The sequence below is a fragment of the Spermophilus citellus genome (genome assembly GCF_964194105.1).
Source record: "Spermophilus citellus genome assembly, chromosome: 9".
NCBI lineage: Eukaryota > Metazoa > Chordata > Mammalia > Rodentia > Sciuridae > Spermophilus > Spermophilus citellus.
Window position 1 is genome coordinate 101,955,394 of NC_138191.1, and position 21,379 is coordinate 101,976,772.

At 33.1% G+C, this 21,379-nt stretch overlaps 1 protein-coding gene across 2 annotated transcripts in view; it reads left to right on the top strand.

The window, feature by feature from the left end:
- The window catches only part of SPATA6 (spermatogenesis associated 6), a 119,673-nt gene that overhangs the window by 42,121 nt on the left and 56,173 nt on the right, over positions 1 to 21,379 (top strand). For both annotated transcript variants that reach the window (XM_081307147.1, XM_081307148.1), the window contains exons 6-8: positions 9,086 to 9,166; positions 12,411 to 12,704; positions 16,722 to 16,809. In XM_081307147.1, coding sequence (XP_081163273.1) covers positions 9,086 to 9,166; positions 12,411 to 12,704; positions 16,722 to 16,809 — 463 coding nt within the window. The remainder of the gene's footprint in view (positions 1 to 9,085; positions 9,167 to 12,410; positions 12,705 to 16,721; positions 16,810 to 21,379) is intronic.

Here is a 21,379-nt window from a genome sequence, read left to right on the forward strand (position 1 = left end):
TCAACAAATATGTGAAAGGATATTCATCTCATTAGCATTTAGGGCAATATAAATTAAAACAACCATATGAGTTTACTTTTATAGCTGTAAGGTTGGCAAAATGTAATAACTCTGATATCAAAAGTATAAAGAATTGAAAACTTTTGTGTACAGATATGGCCTGAATATTGAACAAATCAGAATTCAAATTTAGTGAATTTGAATTATCTAGTGAAGACAAAGATTCTCATACATATAAACTTCTAGGTTTATATCTTACAAATACAAAAGACTTAAGAATTTTCACTTGATATTGTTCATGATAGTGAGAAATGGAAATAATGAAATGTCTGTTAGTAGGTATTTGTATGGATTAATTGCAATATGTTCATGAAGTGGAAATATATATTCATTCATGTAAAATTAAAAGCTGGGTTAAATCACAGGTTACTCTCCTATTGTTTCCTATAACTTGCTTTAAGTTTTTTTGGATGATTTAAAAATATTTTTATCCCTGAAAGTAGGCACAGAGAAACTGAGAGAAGAGCATTTTATTCAAATGAGGAAAAGAAAAATGTTGTTTAGCTTGAAATTATTTGGACTGGTATTTTTTATACTAATTTTAGAAAATTTCAGACTAGTCTGAATAAGGAAACCTGGGTGAAATATGAGCCAATATAATGAATAAAGTAATTTTTCTTGTAAGTCTAGGTTTATGATATGCTTTATTCAAACAAGTATCAGTATCACCTTACTGAAAGCATAAAAGCTGACCTATTAGCAAGACTATGAACATATGCCTCCTTTGGGATAATTTCAGTGTGCGTTTGCAAGCTTCTCTACTATAGAAGTCTTAAAGAGTGTTCCTAGAATCATGTTGAAATCCACAATGAAAAAATCAGTATATTGAAAATTTATGGTCTTTTCAAAGTAATTATTATACCAATATGGTAATATAAACTTAAGCATGTAGATTATTAACATGGATTTATCTTTCATCACTTAATTCAAATTATTTTTTAATGGATATTTTATTTTATTTATTTATTTATATGCAGTGCTGAGGATTGAACCCAGGGTTGCACACATGCCAGGCAAGTGCTCTACCACTGAGCCACAACTCCAGCCCTTCAAGTTACTTTTGCATATATTTGGAAGCTGTTATATTACTAAGACAAAAAGTATACAAAAATTAGGGCTTCTAATAATGGCAATGTAAAGTTTGACAATTTTTCCCTCCACATAAAGGAGGGTTTCTGGTCTACGAGTAAGTGTCTATAAAACTGGACAAAATTGTCACTAACAACTTCAATGACAAGACAACTGAAATTTCATGCTTGAAAAACTATTAAAGTATTAGGTAAAAATAGCAATAGTTTCTGGTGTTCTTGCTTGGGATACTCATATACATTGCTTGTCAGTGCATATTGTAAATTCCCTGGCCTAGGGATGAACACAATACCCAGCAGTTTTGTTGCCAGAGGGATCAGAATTAATTTTGGGAAGTGAGATTATGAGAATGGTGTTGTCAGCTAAACATTGTGAATTCAGTTGAAAGCAGATGAAGAAACCCCACATTTTACTGGGCCAATTGCAGTTCTTATTGGAGTGAGCAGCAGCACACCTTTAGGAAGTTAAGGAGGAGATCCTAGAAACAAGGAACCAATAAAAGGCTGGCTGTAAAGCTCTGATTGTACAGGGGAGACAGTAAGAGTCCAGGAACAAGTGTAAGCCAAGATAAACTGGATGTTCGTTTGAATGCATTTCATAACCTATACACAGAAAGTCAACAGAGGGTCAAAGACTATGGGTTCATTGGATTACCACTACTTGATTATGCATATGCAGTTAAGATTCCTAGAAAGAATATAAAAATATAAAAAGGCACATTTTATTTATTTATTTATTTATTTTCTTTTTTTACTGTTGGTCGTTCAAAACATTACATAGTTCTTGATATATCATATTTCACAGTTTGATCCAAGTGGGTTATGAACTCCCATTTTTACCCCGTATACAGATTGCTGAATCACATCATTTACACTTCCATTGATTTACACATTGACATTCTAGTGTCTGTTGTATTCTGCTGCCAAAAAGGCACATTTATAAACTGAAGACAATTATAAATCCAGCCATATCAATAATTATATTTAAATATTAATGAAAAAATGGTCCAATCCATAGTTTGTTGCCCTTGCAGGCACCATGCACCCTTTTTCAGAATTCTTGTGTTTCTGCATCATTTCCTGTGAGACCCAGGTTTTTCTTCTGAACTCATCCATGGGACAAGGATTCAGACCACAACTGGGATTAAATCCTGGCATTGTAATGGACTATCTCAGAAACCTTGGGCAAAGCACAGTAGCATGTAGGTGTTACTGGATTCTTGGGTGGACTAACATAACCTTATAAATGGTTACAGCAGAACTCTTAGTGAACGTTAGTTATCAACATGGTAGCTGTGGATATCAAGGGATAGTGATGATGCACTGGCAATGATAATAATGCTATTTTCTTCCTAAACTGCACTCCATAAAAAAGAATCTGTGACGTTCTCATTTTTAAATTTTAACTTTTACCACTGTCACTTGTATGGAGTAGGTACTTAATAAATGCCTCTATATTGAACTGACTGAATGAATTGCATTTTGTTGTAAACTTTATAGAGAAACTGACATTTGAGATGATGTTTTATTTTATTTATTATTTTGGTAAGTTATGGTGACCAGTTGTTTGAACAAATGCTATTCAAGGTATTATTGTAAAGGCATTTGGTAGACATGACTTGTATTTACAATCAATTGACTTTAAATAAAGGGTATTACTTTTGTTAATGTGGGGGGTTTTATTCAATCAGTTGAATGTAGAGTAAAAACTATCATTTTTCTGAAGGAGGGATTCTGCCTCAAGACTGTATCAGAACTACTACCTGAATTTCTACTCTGCCAGCCTGCTCTACAAATTGCACACTAAAGATTGCACATTGACTTTTTCCTGAGTATTCATCTTGTCAACCTTCCCCATGAATTTTGGATTTGTTATCTCCAACATAGCTCTCATATAAAGTAATTCTTTAAGATAAACCATTTTTTTCTCTCTATATAAAACAAATATATGTATACAGTCCTTGTGTGTGTTGGCTTATAATCACTGGGTTCAAAATATCTGACAAGACCAACTTAGAAGAGGAAAGTTTAAAGTTTATTTTGATTCATGATTTCAGAGGTCTTAGTTCATGGTCAGCAGACTCCATTGCTCTGGCCTGAGATGAGGCAGAACTTTGTGGTGGAAGGGTGTGACTTAAGAAAGCTGCTCAGTTTATGGCAGCCAGAAAGCAGAGAGCCAGAGAGGATAAACTCTTCCAGAGCATACCCCCTTTGACCTAATTCCTCCAACTAGATCCTACTCCCTTGGCATCAATGAATTAAATCCACGATAAGAGAGTCCCCATGATCTAATCTCTTCCCCAAAGCCCTGCCTTTAAGCACATGACACTTTGAGGGGACAGTCCAGATCCAAACCATCAGGTTCTTTTAGTTCTATTTTTCTGGAGCTACAGATAGAGTTGGCTTTAAAAGGTCAGTAAAAAAAATAATGCTAAAATATTAATTGAGTACTTTCTATGTGACCAGCAATATATGGATAGAGTTAAAGTGATAAATCACAGTTCAGGCAGTGATAATATAAAATACAGTCATGTACTGCATAGCAATGTTTCAGTCAATGATAGACTGCATATACAATGGTGGCCATACCATATGACTAGGTATGCAGTAGGCCATACCTTCCAGTTTGTGTAAGTATACTGATTTTCCACTCTATAAAATTGCCTAATGCGCATTTCTAAGGATGAAGCACCATCATAGTAGCACATGACTTTATATCCAGAAATTCTTTGTTACTCTTCTCTTCCAAAGACAGAAATAGTCCCACTCCTATTAAGTCATTGTATCTTGTGACTAAGAGGTATAAGACTAGCTCATTAAATGCACTGGGACTTCTTCCATGCTCTCTGGGATCACCCACTCTGGTGGAAGCCGATTGTGGTATGCAAGGACGCTCAAGCAGCTCTATGGAAAAGACAGAAGCTGGAGGGATTTTTTTATAGTGTTTGTGAAAACTTGAGGGTCCTTGAAGAAATTGTCAGATAAGCATTTGCAGAAGTGAGGATGATTATTGGAAACTAGCAGAACAGGGAATTCTTGTTTTGTAATGACAGAATGTTTAACAACACATTTGTCACCTACAATAATGTGGAATGTGTAAAGGATATTTTATGAAATAGGTGTCTTTCCAAAGAGGCTTTTAGACAGACTGTTAGAAGGGTTTTCTGGTTTCTTTTTGGTATTTAAAGCATAATATGAGAGGAGAGAGAGAGAAGCAAAAGGAAAGGCTGTTTTTAAAAAGATGTAATTTAATGTTTCCAATGATTTTACCAACTTTCTCATTAGAAGATAATACTAAAATTAAGAAATGACTTCTGAATAAAAATTATTTCAGGCCACTTTCAGAAAAATATGTTCTAATAGTAAAACTGAAGATAAAAACTACAAAATCCTCAATTAAACCTCCAGAAAGATCCAGCACACTGCCTTAGAAAATCACTTAATCAAACATAGATTTTCTTCTATTTTTAAATCCCCTTTTATTTTGAATTAGCCACAGCATATTAGAGAGAATATTTGACCTTTGACTTTCAAAGACTGGCTTTTTTATTTATCATGGTAGTCCCCAGTTCCATTGATTTACCACCTAATGGCATAATGTCATTTTTCTTTATGTCAAATATACCACATTTCATTTATACATTCATCCATTGAAGGAAAACCTAGACTTGTTGTATAGCTTGGATATTGTGAATTGTGCTGTTATAAACACTGATGTGGCTGCCTCAGTATAGTATACTGATTTTAAATCCTTTGGATACATACCAAAGGGTGGGATAACTGGTCATATGGTGGGTCATATGGGTCATATGGTGGTTCCATTCAGTGTTTTGAGGAATCTCTATACTGTTTTATAGAGTATTTGCACTAATTTTCAGTCCCACCAACAATGTATGAGTGTACCTTTTCCCCATATCCTTGCCAACATTTATTGTTATTTGTATTCTTAATAATTGCTTCTCTGACTGGAATGAGATGAAATCTCAATGCAGTTTTTTAAAAATTTTTTAATTATACATGGACACAGTATCTTTATTTTGTTTATTTTGTGGTGCTGAGGATCGAACCCAGGGTCTCACATGTGCGAGGTGAGTGCTTTACCGCTGAGCCACAACCCCAGCCCTTTCAATGCAGTTTTAATTAGCATTTCCCTAATTCCTAGAATGTTGAACATTTTATAAAATATATTTGTTGACTATTTGTATTTCTTCTTTTGAGAAGTGTCTATTCAGTTCTTTTGCCTGTTCATTGATTTTTTGACATTAAGTTTTTTGAGTTATGTAAGGAATAATAATAAAGAGGATACAGAGACAAGGTACAGAGGCAGGGATGGTGGCAGAGTGGCTGAGAGACTAAGCTGCCAAACTTTATTTATATTAATAGGTTACATTAGGTCATTAGTACCATAACTACATATTGTTTAGAGTATCAGTAAGGTTGCTTATTCTGCAGTTACATTTCACAGTTACAATATGCAATGTTATGACCTTTGTGCAGTTCTCAAGAAAGTCCATCGTCTGATGTTACTGTTAGGCAGGCATATCGAGGAGCACCAGAGCTTGATGAAACATTGTAGTTGTCTAGCAAACAAGTTCCTTCATTCCCAGGAGCTATGTGCCTGCAATCAAAGTGAAGGCTTGATGAGGCTCTAACTCACAGGCTTCTTAGGGCATTGCCATACCAGCTAGTCATTGCACATATATTAGCTGTTACTAGATCCTAAGAGAGATTGCACGGCAATCTAAGGTGGGAAACAGGGTGCCTGTTACCTCCCAGGAGTTTGCTCACCAGGGAACTCTTCCCTGTAGATTTCCATGGTCAGAATCCCTACAGAGTTCTTTGTATATTCTGGATATTGATATCCTATCTTCTGAGGAAAAAAACAAAACAAAATAAATCAGAAGAAGACCAGTGGAGTAGAATGAAAGGGAATGAAGGAGAGTGAGGCGGGATGGGATAAGGAAAGAACAATGAATGAATTTCATTGATTTTCCCTTAAACATATGTGAATGTACCACAGTGAATCTCACCATCATGTATATTCACAAGATACTAATTAAAAAAATAAACTAAGTATATAGCAGACAAATCAGTAAAGGGAAGGGAATAGGGGAAGGAAGAAGGGGAGAGAAAGGGGGAGGTATTGGGACTGAATTACAACAAATTATATTCCGTGATTTTATAATCATGTCAAAAAGAATTATTATATACAATTAAAAGAATCAAAAAACAAAACATAGATTTTCTAAGATGCTTAAGAGCATTGTCTCTCAGTAACCTCAGAAGGATAACAACAGAAGGGTGTGGCACTTGTCTTAAAAAAGAAAGAAAGAAAGAAAGAAAATGTAAAACATAAAACAGCATTGTGTTGGCAAAAATGCCACTAATTCGATCTGAAATGAAGAGAGACATACAAAATGAAAATGCTTTTGTAACTTCAGTGTTCTTTTGATAGAACCCAAGCTCAGAACACTTCATAGCTTTATCTATATCCTGTTTCAAATTAATATGAGTTAGATCATGAAAGAGGCAAGAATTTCATACCAAGTACCATGGATATTTCTGAGTAGTAGTAGGCTTAAGTCCTAATCGAGGAACTTTAAAAATTTTTCTGGTTGGATTTCAGAATTGTTATGGACCAGTGATCCCTGTTTACCTCTTGTTTTTTTTTTTTTTTTTTTTTTTTTTTTTTACTTTTTGAACAAGAATATCTATAGTAATTGCCTTGTGCTTGCTATACTTGTGTACGTTGAATATTTGTGTTGTAGATAATTGTAGTTTGTAGATCATCTGATGGTGAAGAACTATATTTTAGGAGCTGTTCTGAAAGGCACTTGAAGAACCTTACCTATACCAGGATATGATTTATGTGCCAACAGTGTGGATTTCAAGTTGGCATTGTAAAATGATAAGAATACCTTTCTTCCTCCTTTTTTTTTTTTTAGTCTATGAAATAAATGTATTTTGTGGTCAGAGGACAGACTGGTGGTTTTAGACCTATGGACATTTTTTTTTTATATTGGGACACTTTACAACTTAACTACATTCCCAGTCCTTTTTTAAAATTTATTTTTAATTTTGAAACAAGGTCTCACTAAGTTTCTAGTACCTTGCTAAATTGCTGAGGCTAGTCTCAAACTTGACATCCTACTGTTTCAGCCTCCAGAGACACTGGGATTACAGGTGTACACCACCTCGCCTTGCAATCCTATACACAATTTTTTTGATAAGTCCTCCACTGAAAAGGTAACCAACTCCTCTGTCCTTGAGTATGGTCTGTACTTAATGAATCTAAAAAGGAAAATGTGGTAGAAGTAACAGTATTTGTCTTCTGAGTCTGTTCATTATAGCTTTCTTCTTGCTTTGCCATGGATCATTCACTTTGGGGAAACCAATCATTGTCATGAGGATACTCAGCAACAGTATAGAGATATATATGATGAAAAGGCGAATCTTGCCCCAAAACTGCAAGGAGACTGAAGCTTCCATCTAACAGCCATGTGAATAAACCTCCTTGGGAAGTAGATTCTCTAGCACCAGTCAAACCTCCATATAACTGCAGCTCTAGTGACATTGTAACTACAATTTCAGAAGAGATTCTTAGTCATAGACATCCAAATCAATCTTTACCAGATTCCTGATCATTAGAAAATATGTGAGATAATAAGTAATTATTAATGTTTTATACTCCAAGTTTTGGAGTGATACATAGTAATAGATAACTTACAAGCTGGTAGAGTAGATGTTATTAATAAAAGGTGTTTGCAGAAAACAAACTCTTAAGTTGTAGGCAATTTATATTTACCCTTCCTGTTATAGGTGTGATATTCGAAACTTTAAACTTGGTTTGTCACAGGTGGGGTTTGTATAGTCCATAGTAGAGGCCATGGTAAATGTCTGCTTTTCTCCCATTATATTAGAATGAAACTGCTCTGGGCGTGGGTGTTACTCTTTAATGTTTGGTTGTGTACATACCAAATATTTTCTCAGGTAATTGTGACTACCCCTTTGTCTCCACTTATCTCAGAACTGTGTTCAAGCTGATGAATTAGTAATAGAAGCCAAATTCTATAGACCTTAATATCTGCTATATTACAGGAAAAAAAGGTTGAAAGAATTGGTAGAGACTTATCTTTTATTTAAAAAAAAACCTGCATACCTAGGAGCTGTGATTCTCTTTAAGTTTTTAAAGACTATTCAGAGTCTTTCTTTGATTAATTCATTAATTTATTCATTCTGTGAAATGGGCTATTGAACCTGAGAGCACTCTTCCACTGAGCTTTATCCCTAGCCCTTTTTATTTTTCATTTTGAGACAAGGTCTCACTGAGTTACCTTGAACTTACCATCCTCCTGTCTCAGCCTCCTGAGTCTAAAGTATTTGTTTTTTTAAAGTTTTAATTGACAATATTGTATGTATTTATGATATACAGTATGATGTTGATATATGTGTATGTTTGGAATAACTAAATCTAATACACATATTGATTTTTCTTTTTTTAATTTTTAGAGTAGTTTTTTCTTCAGTTTATTTTAATTTTATTAGTGTGTTATACTAGTTCAATTTCTTGATTATATAGTTAAACATGTCCTAAGTTGTTAAAGTTAAAAGAACTGAAGTCCGTTATGTATAATATCACATTTTTACCTTAATATTATATCATAATTTACAAATCTTAAAACATTTCAACAGGGAAATACTATGATACTGGTAAAAAGAATCTTAATTATTCCATAAAAATATAATCACTTATAATTAAATCATCATGGATAAAATACTTTCTAGCTAAAATTTGACACTGCTGTATTGTTTTGATCTTTAATTAAAGTTCAAACTAACAAAGTCCTGGACTTGACAAGTAGTTGTTATTTTAAGCCATCACTAACAATTATCTATTTTAAATGGAAAGTCTAACAACTCTCTTTTTTCCCTCCCAGGGAATTGCTCCAAAGCTGGAATTTTCTACAACTTCAGTGATTACTGAATGTTTGATAAGTTCAAGGAAGTGCCGCACTCAGGTTAAAATTATTTATTTAAAGTATTGAATAATTTATTTGTTCATATTTATGGCTGTTTTGCAAACTTTATCTTGCTTTTTGGCTACAGTTCTTTTCAATTTCTTTTTTTAATCTTTAGTTTAAAACAATTAACTAAAGTATTTAAGTTTGGTTACATCTTATTAAATGTGAGAATGAAAAGCTTGGTACACATGATAGAGGTGCCAGGATATTTTTGCCTTCTCTATTTTTACTTAATGGCTTATTATTATTTTTTTTAATGCAAGGAAATTAGGCTGCCAGAAAGGTGTTGGAAAAAGATGTCCTGTAGAATATTAGACTGGAGACTTCCAAATGTCTTATATAAGTTACAGATTCCTGTATGAAATTTCAAGGATAACTTTTAGCAAATGTGACAGAAGTTCTCAGACTGTTATATGGGTATTTAGTGCAGGTAGTTTCTTGAATGTCTTGTTCCCTGAGGGACTGTTACTCAGTTTAGCGGCCATACTGGTGCTTCAAAGAATGAATGCTTAGACATTCTAGCCTAAATACCTTCTGTTTGTGAAAACTGCCTTTGATAAGCTAAGATATCCATTCTTGTCTAATTTCTAACTAAGAGGGTGGTCTGATGATGGATATACCACCTCTCCACAGGGTATCTAATAGTATCTAGGCACCCACTTGTACAGTTGCATTATGACTAGGTCAACTATGACATATCTGTGATGAAAGACCAGTAATATATGAAGCCCCGAGGATTCAACAGGCCAGTCCTGGGCCTATCATGGAGGAGTAGGATGTTCATTTTCTGTACCACCAGTTTTTAAGTAAATTTTGCTAAGGATGATAACTACCATCTAAGCCCAGAGAGGTAAAGTATAGCCATAGAATTATTATTGTTGTTCTTATTTTTTGAGAGGGCGGGTCCTCATCATCATGCTCAGGCTTATCTCAAATTCCTGGACTCAAGCAGTACTCCCACCTTACTCTCTAAAGCAGTTTGGACTACAAGTGTGAGCTACCACACTGGGCTTTAGATATAGATTTATTTTGTTTAGCAAGATATTTAGTATTTCAGAGTCATACTATAGTTATTTATTTTTTACATACAAATTGAACACATCTGTTAGGTACCTAAAAATCTGTTTGCCAATTACAGAGATGTTTTACTTTTTTTGAGGGGTGTGTGTGTGTATGTGTGTGTGTGTGTGTGTGTGTGTGTGTGTGTGTGAGTGAGTGAGAGAGAGAGAGAGAGAGAGAGAGAGAGAGAGAGAGAGAATGTATTTGTGTATACCAATGGTACCTGATACTAAACCCAAGGGCACTTTACCATTGAAGGACCACAGCAAATAGGTCTAGGTACTGAGGAGGTTATGAAGGCAAGTAAAAACTCAGTGAAAGAAGTAGGTTGAGGAAAAGAGCTTTAGGTGAGCAAGAGATTTGAACAGTTGGGGGATGCTTTGGATGTGTGTATATTGATGAAATCCAAGATGCTGTAGAATAAATAAAGCTGAGAAACAGGAACCCTAATGCCAAGATCTTTCAAAGATTGAGTGAATGTCTTAGTAAATCTCAAAGATTCATTCTAGTACTAGAATCCTTTCTTCTATGAGTCAGGATGATGTCATAAAGGTGGATGAGGGTAAAGAGAAAAATTCTGAACTTTTGAAGGCATTGAACAAAGTGGGAGAGGTCCAAGAGTTTAACAAGAACTACAGAAGAAAGAAACATGAAACAATTTGATGCAGATGGTCTGTATGAAATTCATAACACTTATTTTTCTATTTAGAAAAAAATATTTTCCTTCCTATATACTATCTTATTTTTTAAATTAAAAAATTTTAAATTGTTTTTTTTTTTTTTTTTTTTGGTGCTGGGGATTGAACCTAGGGGTGCTCAGCCACTTTAGCCACAACCCCAGCCCCCCCCCCCCTTTTTTTTTTTTTTTTTTTTTTTTTGAGATAGGGTCTTGCTCAGTTGCTTAGGGCCTGGCTTTGAACTTGCAATTATCCTGTCTCAGCCTCCTGAGTCACTGGGATTATAGGTGAGCGGCACATGCCCGGCCTATCTATTTTAAAAAGTTTATTTATTCTTCTCCCTTCTATTCACATTAGTATTTTATTTGCTTAGACACTCTTAGCAAATAGGAAGTGCAATTGAAGAAGTACAGAAGGAGATAGTATTATTGGTTTTTACAAATGATTAAAGTTAGGAAAACATTTGAAGATTCTCAACTATTCATTTTCTCTTATTTGAAAAGCTTCTTATAACATTAGATAATGAAGAAATCTGACATTACTTGTAATCCAACTATTAAGTCATTTATAAAGACAGAATCTTTTAAAATACAATGTTAATTCTAATAACACAACAAAATTAGAGGGGGGTTTCATTGTGTTGTCCAGACTAGTCTCAAATTCCTGAGTGCTTGCCATCCTCCTGCCTCCACTTCCAAGTAGCTGGGGCTACAGACACTTGCCACCATGCCTGGCTAATGTTTGCTTTATAACTTCAAAAACTGACTGCTTCCCAGTTTACAACAATACAAACTGCTAGTTATTAAAATTTATATGCTTTTTATACATTTTTTACTTTTATGAAAATATGGAATCATAATTAAAATGGTATGGTTATCTGTCATTTATCTGTAAAATTATAGCTTGGAAGGGCTCTTAAAATCCTTTCTACCTTATGTAACCAAAACAATACATTTCATTAAAATAGGTATAAAGTACTTCTTCAGATTCATGCTGTACATACTTATATGATTATAATAGGATGAATGAAACTTATTTTTCCAGTTTTCATAACAATTTCATAGTAAACTAATTGGATATGTGTACTTTTAACAATATTAAACATAGTTCTTATAAATTGTATAGCCTATATATTTGAATATTTAAATATAAATGATACCCAATGTTTGCATTAGTATTTTAGTATACTTAAAAACAATTTTTTTCTGACTTTGTTTCTTGGATTTTTAAAATGATTAAATATTGGGCTTTAATTTTCATAAAGTACTTCTTAGACTTAAGAAGGAATTTTGATACAATATACTTTATCAACCACTATACAAAGAGTTATTTTGTAGAATACTGATTTGACATCTCCCCAGGATTAGCACAGGAAAGACTGATGATCCAGTTGGCTTTGATAGATTTTTTGGTGTCTTAGTTAAATTACTTTAAAAGTTTTTTTCTACCTGTAGGATTTTAAAAAATATCTTCTGTCCAAGTTAATTTTTATTTTTTGTGTTTAGGATAAATTTATTTACCATTCGGCTCCAGTTGAAAAATCACACGGCAGACTGCAAAGTAGAACATCTAGATCACAAAAGAAAAAGTCCAAGTCACCTGAGAGAAATAAATATTGTGTAAATGCAAAAAGCTACGAACAGCCTACAATTTCTTCAAAATCACACTCTCCATCTCCCTACACAAAAAGACGCATGTGTGAGCTATCGGAAGACACCAGGCGGCGGCTGGCCCATTTAAATCTGGGGCCGTATGAATTCAAAAAAGAAACAGATAAACCTCCATTTGTGATTAGACATGTATGTACTCTCCTAAGCATTTCCATTTGAAACTGACCATATCTGTTGTGCCACTAGAATGTTTTTCTAAAATGTCTTTCAATTTCTAGTTTGTATTAATAATTCTTTCTTGAACTGGGTTAGCCAGTAATCTAAAATGAAAAATTAACATAAAAGAACATACTTTTTCAGTCTTTAAACCTGACAGAGATCAAGCTCCATTTTGAATGCCATGTTAAATCCTCTGAGTATCCATTTCCTTTCTTCTTATACAGCAGTTTAATAACTCTACAAATTGAACTTGGTTATCATTGACATTAACACCAAAATGAGACTAGGATTTTAAAGGAGGACCAAATATTCTTTATGAAAAAGAAGACCCCCACCTACTCCAGCTTTTTAAAAGTTTTGTAATGGAAAGTTGGTGTCCTTTGAAATTATGTCCTTTGAGAAAGCTTTGTATAATGAATCTTTGATGCAAATCAGTGTTTGATAGGGATGCATAGGAAGGCCTATGTTGACTTAAGGGCAGGGTATACTGATATTTCTATATAGAAGCATGCTTTTCATATGGTTGAAATTTAGAACCTTGTTCCCTTGTAGTAGTCAAATGATTCTGGCTAAGTTTAAGGGTATATAATTGGAATATTCAATAAAAGACTATCAGAATCTTCATAGATTTCTGAATTTTTATAAAGTGTTTTAACCTTAAAAGCAATTCTTTACCAAAAGCTTTCAAATTAATAAAGAATACTAAGTAATACATTACTATATATAGTTTCAAACCTCAAGATTTTTCTGTAACAGCAAGACCAGATTTTGGATAGGTCTAAAATATTTTCAAGTCTCTGAATTCTAAAATTAGTTGATCCAACATATAAATATACTTCTTTGGTTACCTAATATTATGCTTTTTGAACATGCACCATCTGAAAGCTCAGATTTTTCTTTTAATGACAATTTAAATGTTCCTTAAGCAACATTTTATTCCACCTTTATATTTCAACTATCAATTCTTTATTCTTTTAAACCAAAGTAATGGATTTTTAACTGTAAAAAATAAAATTTATATTATAATAGATACATTTAAAAGATAATATTTTATTAAGGTTTTTATGATTACATTTGTCTGAATTTTATAGATTTTGATTATATGTTCTGGTCACATTTTTTGTTTTCATTTGATAAACATTCAAATTTTTTTTCTTTTTTCTTTTTTTATTACAATACATTGGTAGTGTTTTGTTGTATAGTTGATGGCAATTTTAGAATGACTTTCATTTTATGTCTACCCACAATTACAAATTAATTTGAATGAATGTGTTATATTCTAATATGAGTAAATAATACCATCTTAATAAAGATAAACAAGTAAACAAGTTTATTGGGTTACACATAAAAACATTGGAGAAATGACTACTCTTAAATGTTTGTTTCATTATTACTTTTCATGGCAGTGTTAAAAATGAGATAATTCTAATATTGCTTGGCATAAACTTTGCAATTTTTATTTAAGTGGTTTTTCCCTCAAATTTTCTTTGAATAGAAGTACATTCTTCTAAGTTTACACTTAGACATTATTGAATAGAAAACTGGATTTTTTTCCAAATGTGTGTATGAAAAAGAGTTATTTTTCCTCTAGGACCATTTATTGTTTAAAAAACACCAGCAAATTGGTAACCGAACTTTAACTTGATACATGCATATTTAAAATGTTAACACTTTTAGGAAAGACAAATAGTTCATGGTATGAAAAATAATCTATCTTTAAAGAAGCTGATTTAAGGAATAAATTAATATGTTTCCAAACTGTCACAACCATCCTAGAAGAGTTATACAATGCCTTTTTATTTTTCATTTATGCATGTAATTTTTCTATTGTGTTAAAATATACCTATTATAAAATAGATAATTTAACTATTTTAAAATGTACAAATCAGTGGTAGTAAGGATTTTCACAATGTTGTGCAACCATCTGGTTTCAGAACATTTTCATCACCATAAATAGAAAACTTGTACTCATGAAGTATTCACTCCCCATTCATCCCTAACCTTGACCTTGGACACCACCAATCTGCTTTCTCTCTATGAATTTGCCTGTTCAATCATTTCATGTGAATGTACTCATACAATATTAGCTTTTTTTTTTTATTGGATGTTCACAACATTACAAAGCTCATGACAAATCATATTTCATAGATTAGAATCAATTGGGTTATGAACTCCCATTTTTACCCCAAATACAGATTGCAGAATCACATCGGCTACACATCACATTTTTACATACTGCCATATTAGTGACTGTTGTATTCTGCTACCTTTACTATCCTCTAATATCCCCCCTCCCCTTCCCTCCCATCTTCTCTCTCTACCCCATCTATTGAAATTCATTTCCCTCCATGTTTGTTATCCCATTCCCCTCGTAAACTCTTATATATAATTTTGTATAACAATGAGGGTCTCCCTCCATTTCCATGTGATTTCCCCTTTTTTTTTTCTCCCTTTCCCTCCCGCCTCATGTCTCTGTTTAATGCTAATCTTTTCCTCCTGCTCAGCCTCACTGTTCTGCTCTTAGTTGCTCTCATTATATCAAAGAAGACATTTGGTATTTGTTTTTTAGGGATTGGCTAGCTTCACTAAGCATAATCTGCTCTAGTGCCATCCATTTCCCTGCAAATTCCGTGATTTTGTCATTTTTTAGTGCTGCGTGATACTCCATGGTATATAAATGCCACATTTTTTTTTATCCATTCATCTATTGAAGGGCATCTGTGTTGATTCCACAAAAGACCCAGAATATTAGCTTTTTATATCTGGCATTTTTATCTTAACACAGTGCTTTTGGTGTTCATCTGTGTTACATGTATTCCTACTTGGTTCTGTTCTTGTGACTGAATAATATTCTATTGAAGAATATATGCCATGTTTTGTTTTTTATCCGTTCATCTGTTGATGGGCATTTGCGTTGGTTTTAGCTTTTGGTTATTATATATAGTGCTTCCATGAATCATTTGTGCACAAATTTTACAAGGTTTTCAATCTTTCGGGTAAATATCTAATAGTAGATTTGCTGTATCATAAAGTAATTTAATTCTTAACTTGGCAAAGTGTAGTGGCTATATCATAACACCAGCAATGTAATGTTTCTCCACATTCTCTTTTTTTTGTGTGTGTGTGATGTGTGTGTGTATAGTTTTTTTTTTCCTGTTATTGTTTGGGTTTTTTGTTTATTTGTGTTTCTGGTGCTGGAGATCTAACCCAGGGCTGTTTGCATGATAGGCAAACACTCTACCCTAAACTACACATCCAGCCCTGTTTTGTTTTTCTTATAGCCATCTTAGTATGTATGGTGTCTCACTGTGATTTTGGTTTGCAATTCCATTATGACTAATGAGGTTGAGCATCTTTTCCTGTGTTTGTCTGTGTTCTTTGGAGATTTGTCTCCTCAAGCCTTTTGTCCATTTTCTGTTATAGTTTGTTGTTGAGTTGTAGAATTTATAGATGCTCTCTCTGACTCCATGGGTTGGTTTTCTACTCCTTTTTTGGTGCACAAAAGTTTTAATTTTTTATTAAAATTATTTTAATTATTTTTTACACATTTATATCATTCTATTTTTAGTTTAAAAATGTGTTTGACTGTTATTATCTATAAATTATAAAGCACTTAGCATGCTGGGCTTTGAACACAGCCAAGTAGAAACAGTTTGAATTCAAAACATATATGCTAAGGAGATAATCAGCCAATGGATAAGTTTGTTTTATAAATAAGTTTGATTGCTCTTTTTTAAACATTGTAATGCAAAACAAACAAGGCAGTGATGTAGTGGATATTTCAAGTGCAAATCTGTTCATATAAAGTCAACATAAATATTTATGTGTATATATAAAATATATATGTATATATATAAAATTCAGGGGAATTTAATTTCAATTTGTTTAAAAATGTATATCAGAATACTTGACTAAACTTGTAGTGTATGAAGACTGGGAATGTTTAAGCTCTTTTTTTTTTTATCTTGAAAATCTTGCTTACTTTAGGTTGATCCTCCAAGTCCCAGGACTGATACTTTATTTGGATCCTCTGGTAGAGACTGTGAAAGAGATGGATGGTCCAGGATGCACAATGGTAAGCTAGGAGTTAAATTTCTTCATTAATTTAGTTATCTGAGGTACAATTGGGACTTTAACTTGGCATCGGTTATGGAAAGCAGATACTTTGCTGTTTTATTGTATGATGTGGTAAAGTATAGCTTTTTATGACATGTTGAGCATCCATATTGGTACTCCCTAAAAATAAGAAAATTTCTGTGTTGCTACAAACCATGTCCTTCTTTGAGATTAAAAATATTTTTAGTATTTTAAAGATTATGATATCTTCTAGTAAAATGTAACTTGGTTAATTTTGTTCTATTCAACATTTTCTTTTTGTTCTTTTCAATATTTTATTTCATTATGGGACACTTTTCTCTTCCTAACCTGAGTTAAATAGAATTAATCAAGTTGTAGAACAGTTTTGGGGATACACCGTAGTAGAAAGATCAGGGTTATGGGTTTTGACCCTATATTTAGATAGATATTTGAATGCTTGTTCTACCACTTATGATAAACCTGACATTCTTAAAAAATAATTTAACTCTTTTGATAATCAACATATTATATAAAGGAGTATAATATGGGAAATGTTACCATACTATATGCCTTAGCATGTAAGTATAGGGATCAGCTTTCAATATAATTATAAGAATTATTATATATTTTTCTAAAAAGATAAAATCCATGTAGTTTTGATTTACATTTTCCTGATTGCTAAGGATGTCAAACATTTTTTTCATATTTTTTGGTAATTTTTATTGAAATATCTATTCAGGTCTTTTACCTATTTCTTGATTATTTGGTTGTTTTTTCTTTTCTTTTATTTTTTGTTTTGTGTGTGTGTTATGTTTTTTGAATTATTTCTATATTCAGAATATAGAAAGAACTCATTTCCTCTTCATGGAAAATTAGCTGGCAAAGATTTTGTGGCCTCTCTTCACATTCTTGTAGCCTTTGTAGCCTCTCTCTTCACATTCTTGTTTCCTTTGCTGTGGAGAAGCTTTTTAATTTGATGCCGTCCCACTTATTGAACCTTGGTTTTACTTCTTGAGTGTTAGGGGGCTTGTTAAGGAAGTTGGTGCCTTCACCATATGTTGGTGTTAACCTTATATTTTCTGTAATGTTCTTTAAGTTATAAGTTTTTTTCTTAATCTTTTGCCCCAGGCATTATAGTTAGACAGCTTTCTCCTTAAGTTCAATCTAAAGATGATTTTTATGAAGAAATATAAATAACACTGTATAATGAAGGATGTTTGACTGTTAATATCTGGAGACAGTGGCTAGTGCATTCATTCAAGTATTCACTAGCAGCCTTTAAGGTTAATTTACTACTTACAGGAAAAGTGGCTCATGTCTATAAACCCAGTATCTCAGGAGGCTGAGGCAGGAGAATTACAAGTTTAGAGGCCAGCCTGGGCAACTTAGTGAGACCCTAAGCAACTTAGTGAGACCCTGTCTCAAAATTAAAAAATAAAAAAGGACTAGGGAGTAGGTAAGTGGTAAGTGCCCTGGGTTTAATCCCCAATACCAAAAATAAATAGATAAATAATTTACTACTCACTGAAAAAGTAATAGAAGAAAAATGAAATACAGTGAAAGAAAAATAGAATCATAACATGTAGAGAGCTAACTTGTTTCTAAATTAAAGTGTAGAATCTTTTTTTTCAAATGAGGAAATGAGACATTCTTTTCTGAGAACATGCAGTTTATGCTTTTTTTTATTGTTTTTTAGCATTAACAGGACATAGATGTGTGGTAATCAATAAATCTTTTATACACAGAATAGCACATTATGTGAAATAAGAAACAGATGTTAAACTGTTTCCCTTCTTGGAAGAAACTTATGGACTTGGAAAAAGCTTTATGAACAACCAATGGAAAGTAACTCTCCCATCATATATGTGTTTGCATATGTTTTGGATAGGGACATGAAGATGGACTCATTTGCATTCCCTGATAATTTGTATGTTGAAGCCCTAACACCTGAGGTAATGGTATTCAGAAACAGCCTAGATGAGCTGATGAGAGTGGGGCCCTCATGGTGGGATTATTGTTCTTTTAAGAAAAGACCAGGGAACTTGTTTTTTTTCTCTCTGAATGCCATGAAGGGGACTCAGGAAGAAGGCAGCCATCTGCAAGCCAAGAAGAGTAATCTCAATAAAACCTGCCCATGCTGGCACATAGATCTCCAACTTCTAGCCTCCTGAACTGTGAGAGATAAATTTCTATTGTTTGAGTCACCTAATCTATGGTATTTTGTTAGAGCAGAATGGCTGAACAGACTGATATAGACATTATCTTGTGTGATGCAATTACCAGAAGTAAGAAAATAACAATGATATAATAATATTAACTTATCCATCCACCTAAAACCAGATTTTACCAGTTGTCTTAAGTATTTTCATAGCAAAAGAAATCCCTTGGCAGCATTCTGCTGTCATGTCTCTTTAATTTTCTTTACTATGGATCAGTTCTTTAGTCTTCCTTTGTGTTTAACGACAGTGATAATTTTGAAGAACATGGGCCAATTACTTTGTAGGATGTACCCTCAATTTGGTTTGTTTGATTTTTTTCCTTCATGATTAGATTTAGATTATTTTCCCCAGAATACAACAGAAGTGATGTCATTCGAATTGCATTGAATCAGGGAGGTATGTGGTGTTGCTTTGTTACTGGCAATGTTTATTTTGCTCACTTGATTCTAATGGTTCTGCTCTGTTTCTCCAGCATAAAGGTGCTATTTTTTCCTTTATAATTGTGGAGAAGATACTTTGAGATTTTGAAACTTCTACACTGACCTTTTTCATATAAGTCGATGATTGTTTCTTGAAAACAGTTTATAATTTTTTAAAAATTCCCATTGCTCTTTGCATATTTGTTTGCTTTGTACTGTGAAGAGTTTCCCCTTCCTTTTTTTGGGGGTATGGGGGTACTGGGGATTGATCTCAGGGTACTCGAACACTGAGCCATATCTCCAGCCCTATTTTATATTTTATATAGAGACAGCATCTCACTAAGTTGCTTCTTTAGTGCCTTGCTTTTGCTGAGGCTGGCTTTGAACTCATGATCCTCCTGCCTCAGCCTCCTGAGCTTCTGGGATTACAGGCACACACCACTGAGCCTGGCGAGTTTTCCTTTCTTGTTTCTCTTATTTTAGTTCTTCTATATTTTGACTCCCCCCCCCCCGTTTTTTTTTTTCTTTTCTTTTTTTTTGTCCTGGGTATGGTAGCTGAGCTATTTCTGTCTTGGGTTTTTCTCAACTATTTACATGTTTTTCAATCTATTTACATATCAACTATGTACATGGTGGGGATTTCTTAAGGTCTGATCTCATAAACATAGTGAATTTTCACTTATGATTTTACTTTAAAAGAAAATCTTTTTACCAGGTGCCATAGTGCATGCCTATAATCCCATAGTTTGGGAGGACGAGACAGGAGGATTGCAAGTTCAAAGCCAGCCTCAGTAACTTAATGAAGCCCTAAGCTACTTAACAAGACCCTGTCTCAAAATAAAAACAAAAAAAGGGCTAGAGCTGGCATCTGGCTCAGTGTTTGAGTGCTCCTGGGTTCAATCCCTGGTATTAAAAAAAAAAAAAAATTCTGAACATTTTCTTGCCAAATTATCTTGTTCAGTAATTCTTAAGTTTTCATAGGATATTATTTTCCTGGACATAGATCCGTTGAGTCCTCATAAAAATCATGTGAAGATGTATTTAATTAAAAATATAACCAGAAAAATGACAAGGACTTAGAGAGGTTAAGTGACTTGTTGGAGTGTTACAAAATGAGCATGCTGTCTAGACTAGGTCTTCTAGCCTAAACTCCTTCTTTTTACAACAGTCTTCTCCTACTTTCCCTACTTTTAGAGTACATTGTTTCTATTTGGATTGTTATGGTGCATATTCTAATTGTAATTTTTATAGTCCTTTTGAAGAAACAGAGTGTTTCTTGTAATGCAAGAATGTTTGGTTTGGTTTGGAAGTTTTATCCTTTCATTTTTGTATTTGAAGACCAAGGGCCATCATCCTGCCCACTTTTTTTTTTTTTTTTTTTGCTTAGGAATGAGACAATGACTCCTTGAGGAGTTCTCTTAGTCTCTTCAAGATTTTTTAATGAGTTTTATTTCTAAATATGATTGTAATCCTTTGTAAACTGGAACTAATCCCTATGTTTGATGGTTACTATTGTAAAATAAAATAAATTAGAAATAGCATTCCAAATGCTAATCTGTTACATCTTGATTAGAAAGCAATAAATGATAATATGTTAATGTTTTAGAATCAAAGAGCATGTAGTCATAATGTAGATACTTATTTAAAAAAATCTCATTTGTCATAGCTTTCATTTAAAAGTGTTCCTGTTTGGGTTTCTTATAAAGCACAAGCAGCTAAACAGTATCATTTATTAAGGAATCCTTCTTTGGTTTAATTTCTTTATTTTTTTATTCAACATTTTTAATAGCTTCATTTAGGTATAATTTTTAATAAATTTTCACAGTTGGAAACCACCACAACAATCCATTTTTATAATATTTCTGTCATCCCAAGAACTTCCTTATACTCATTTGCATTCCCTCCTTGTGCTCCTGGATTATTTCTACCT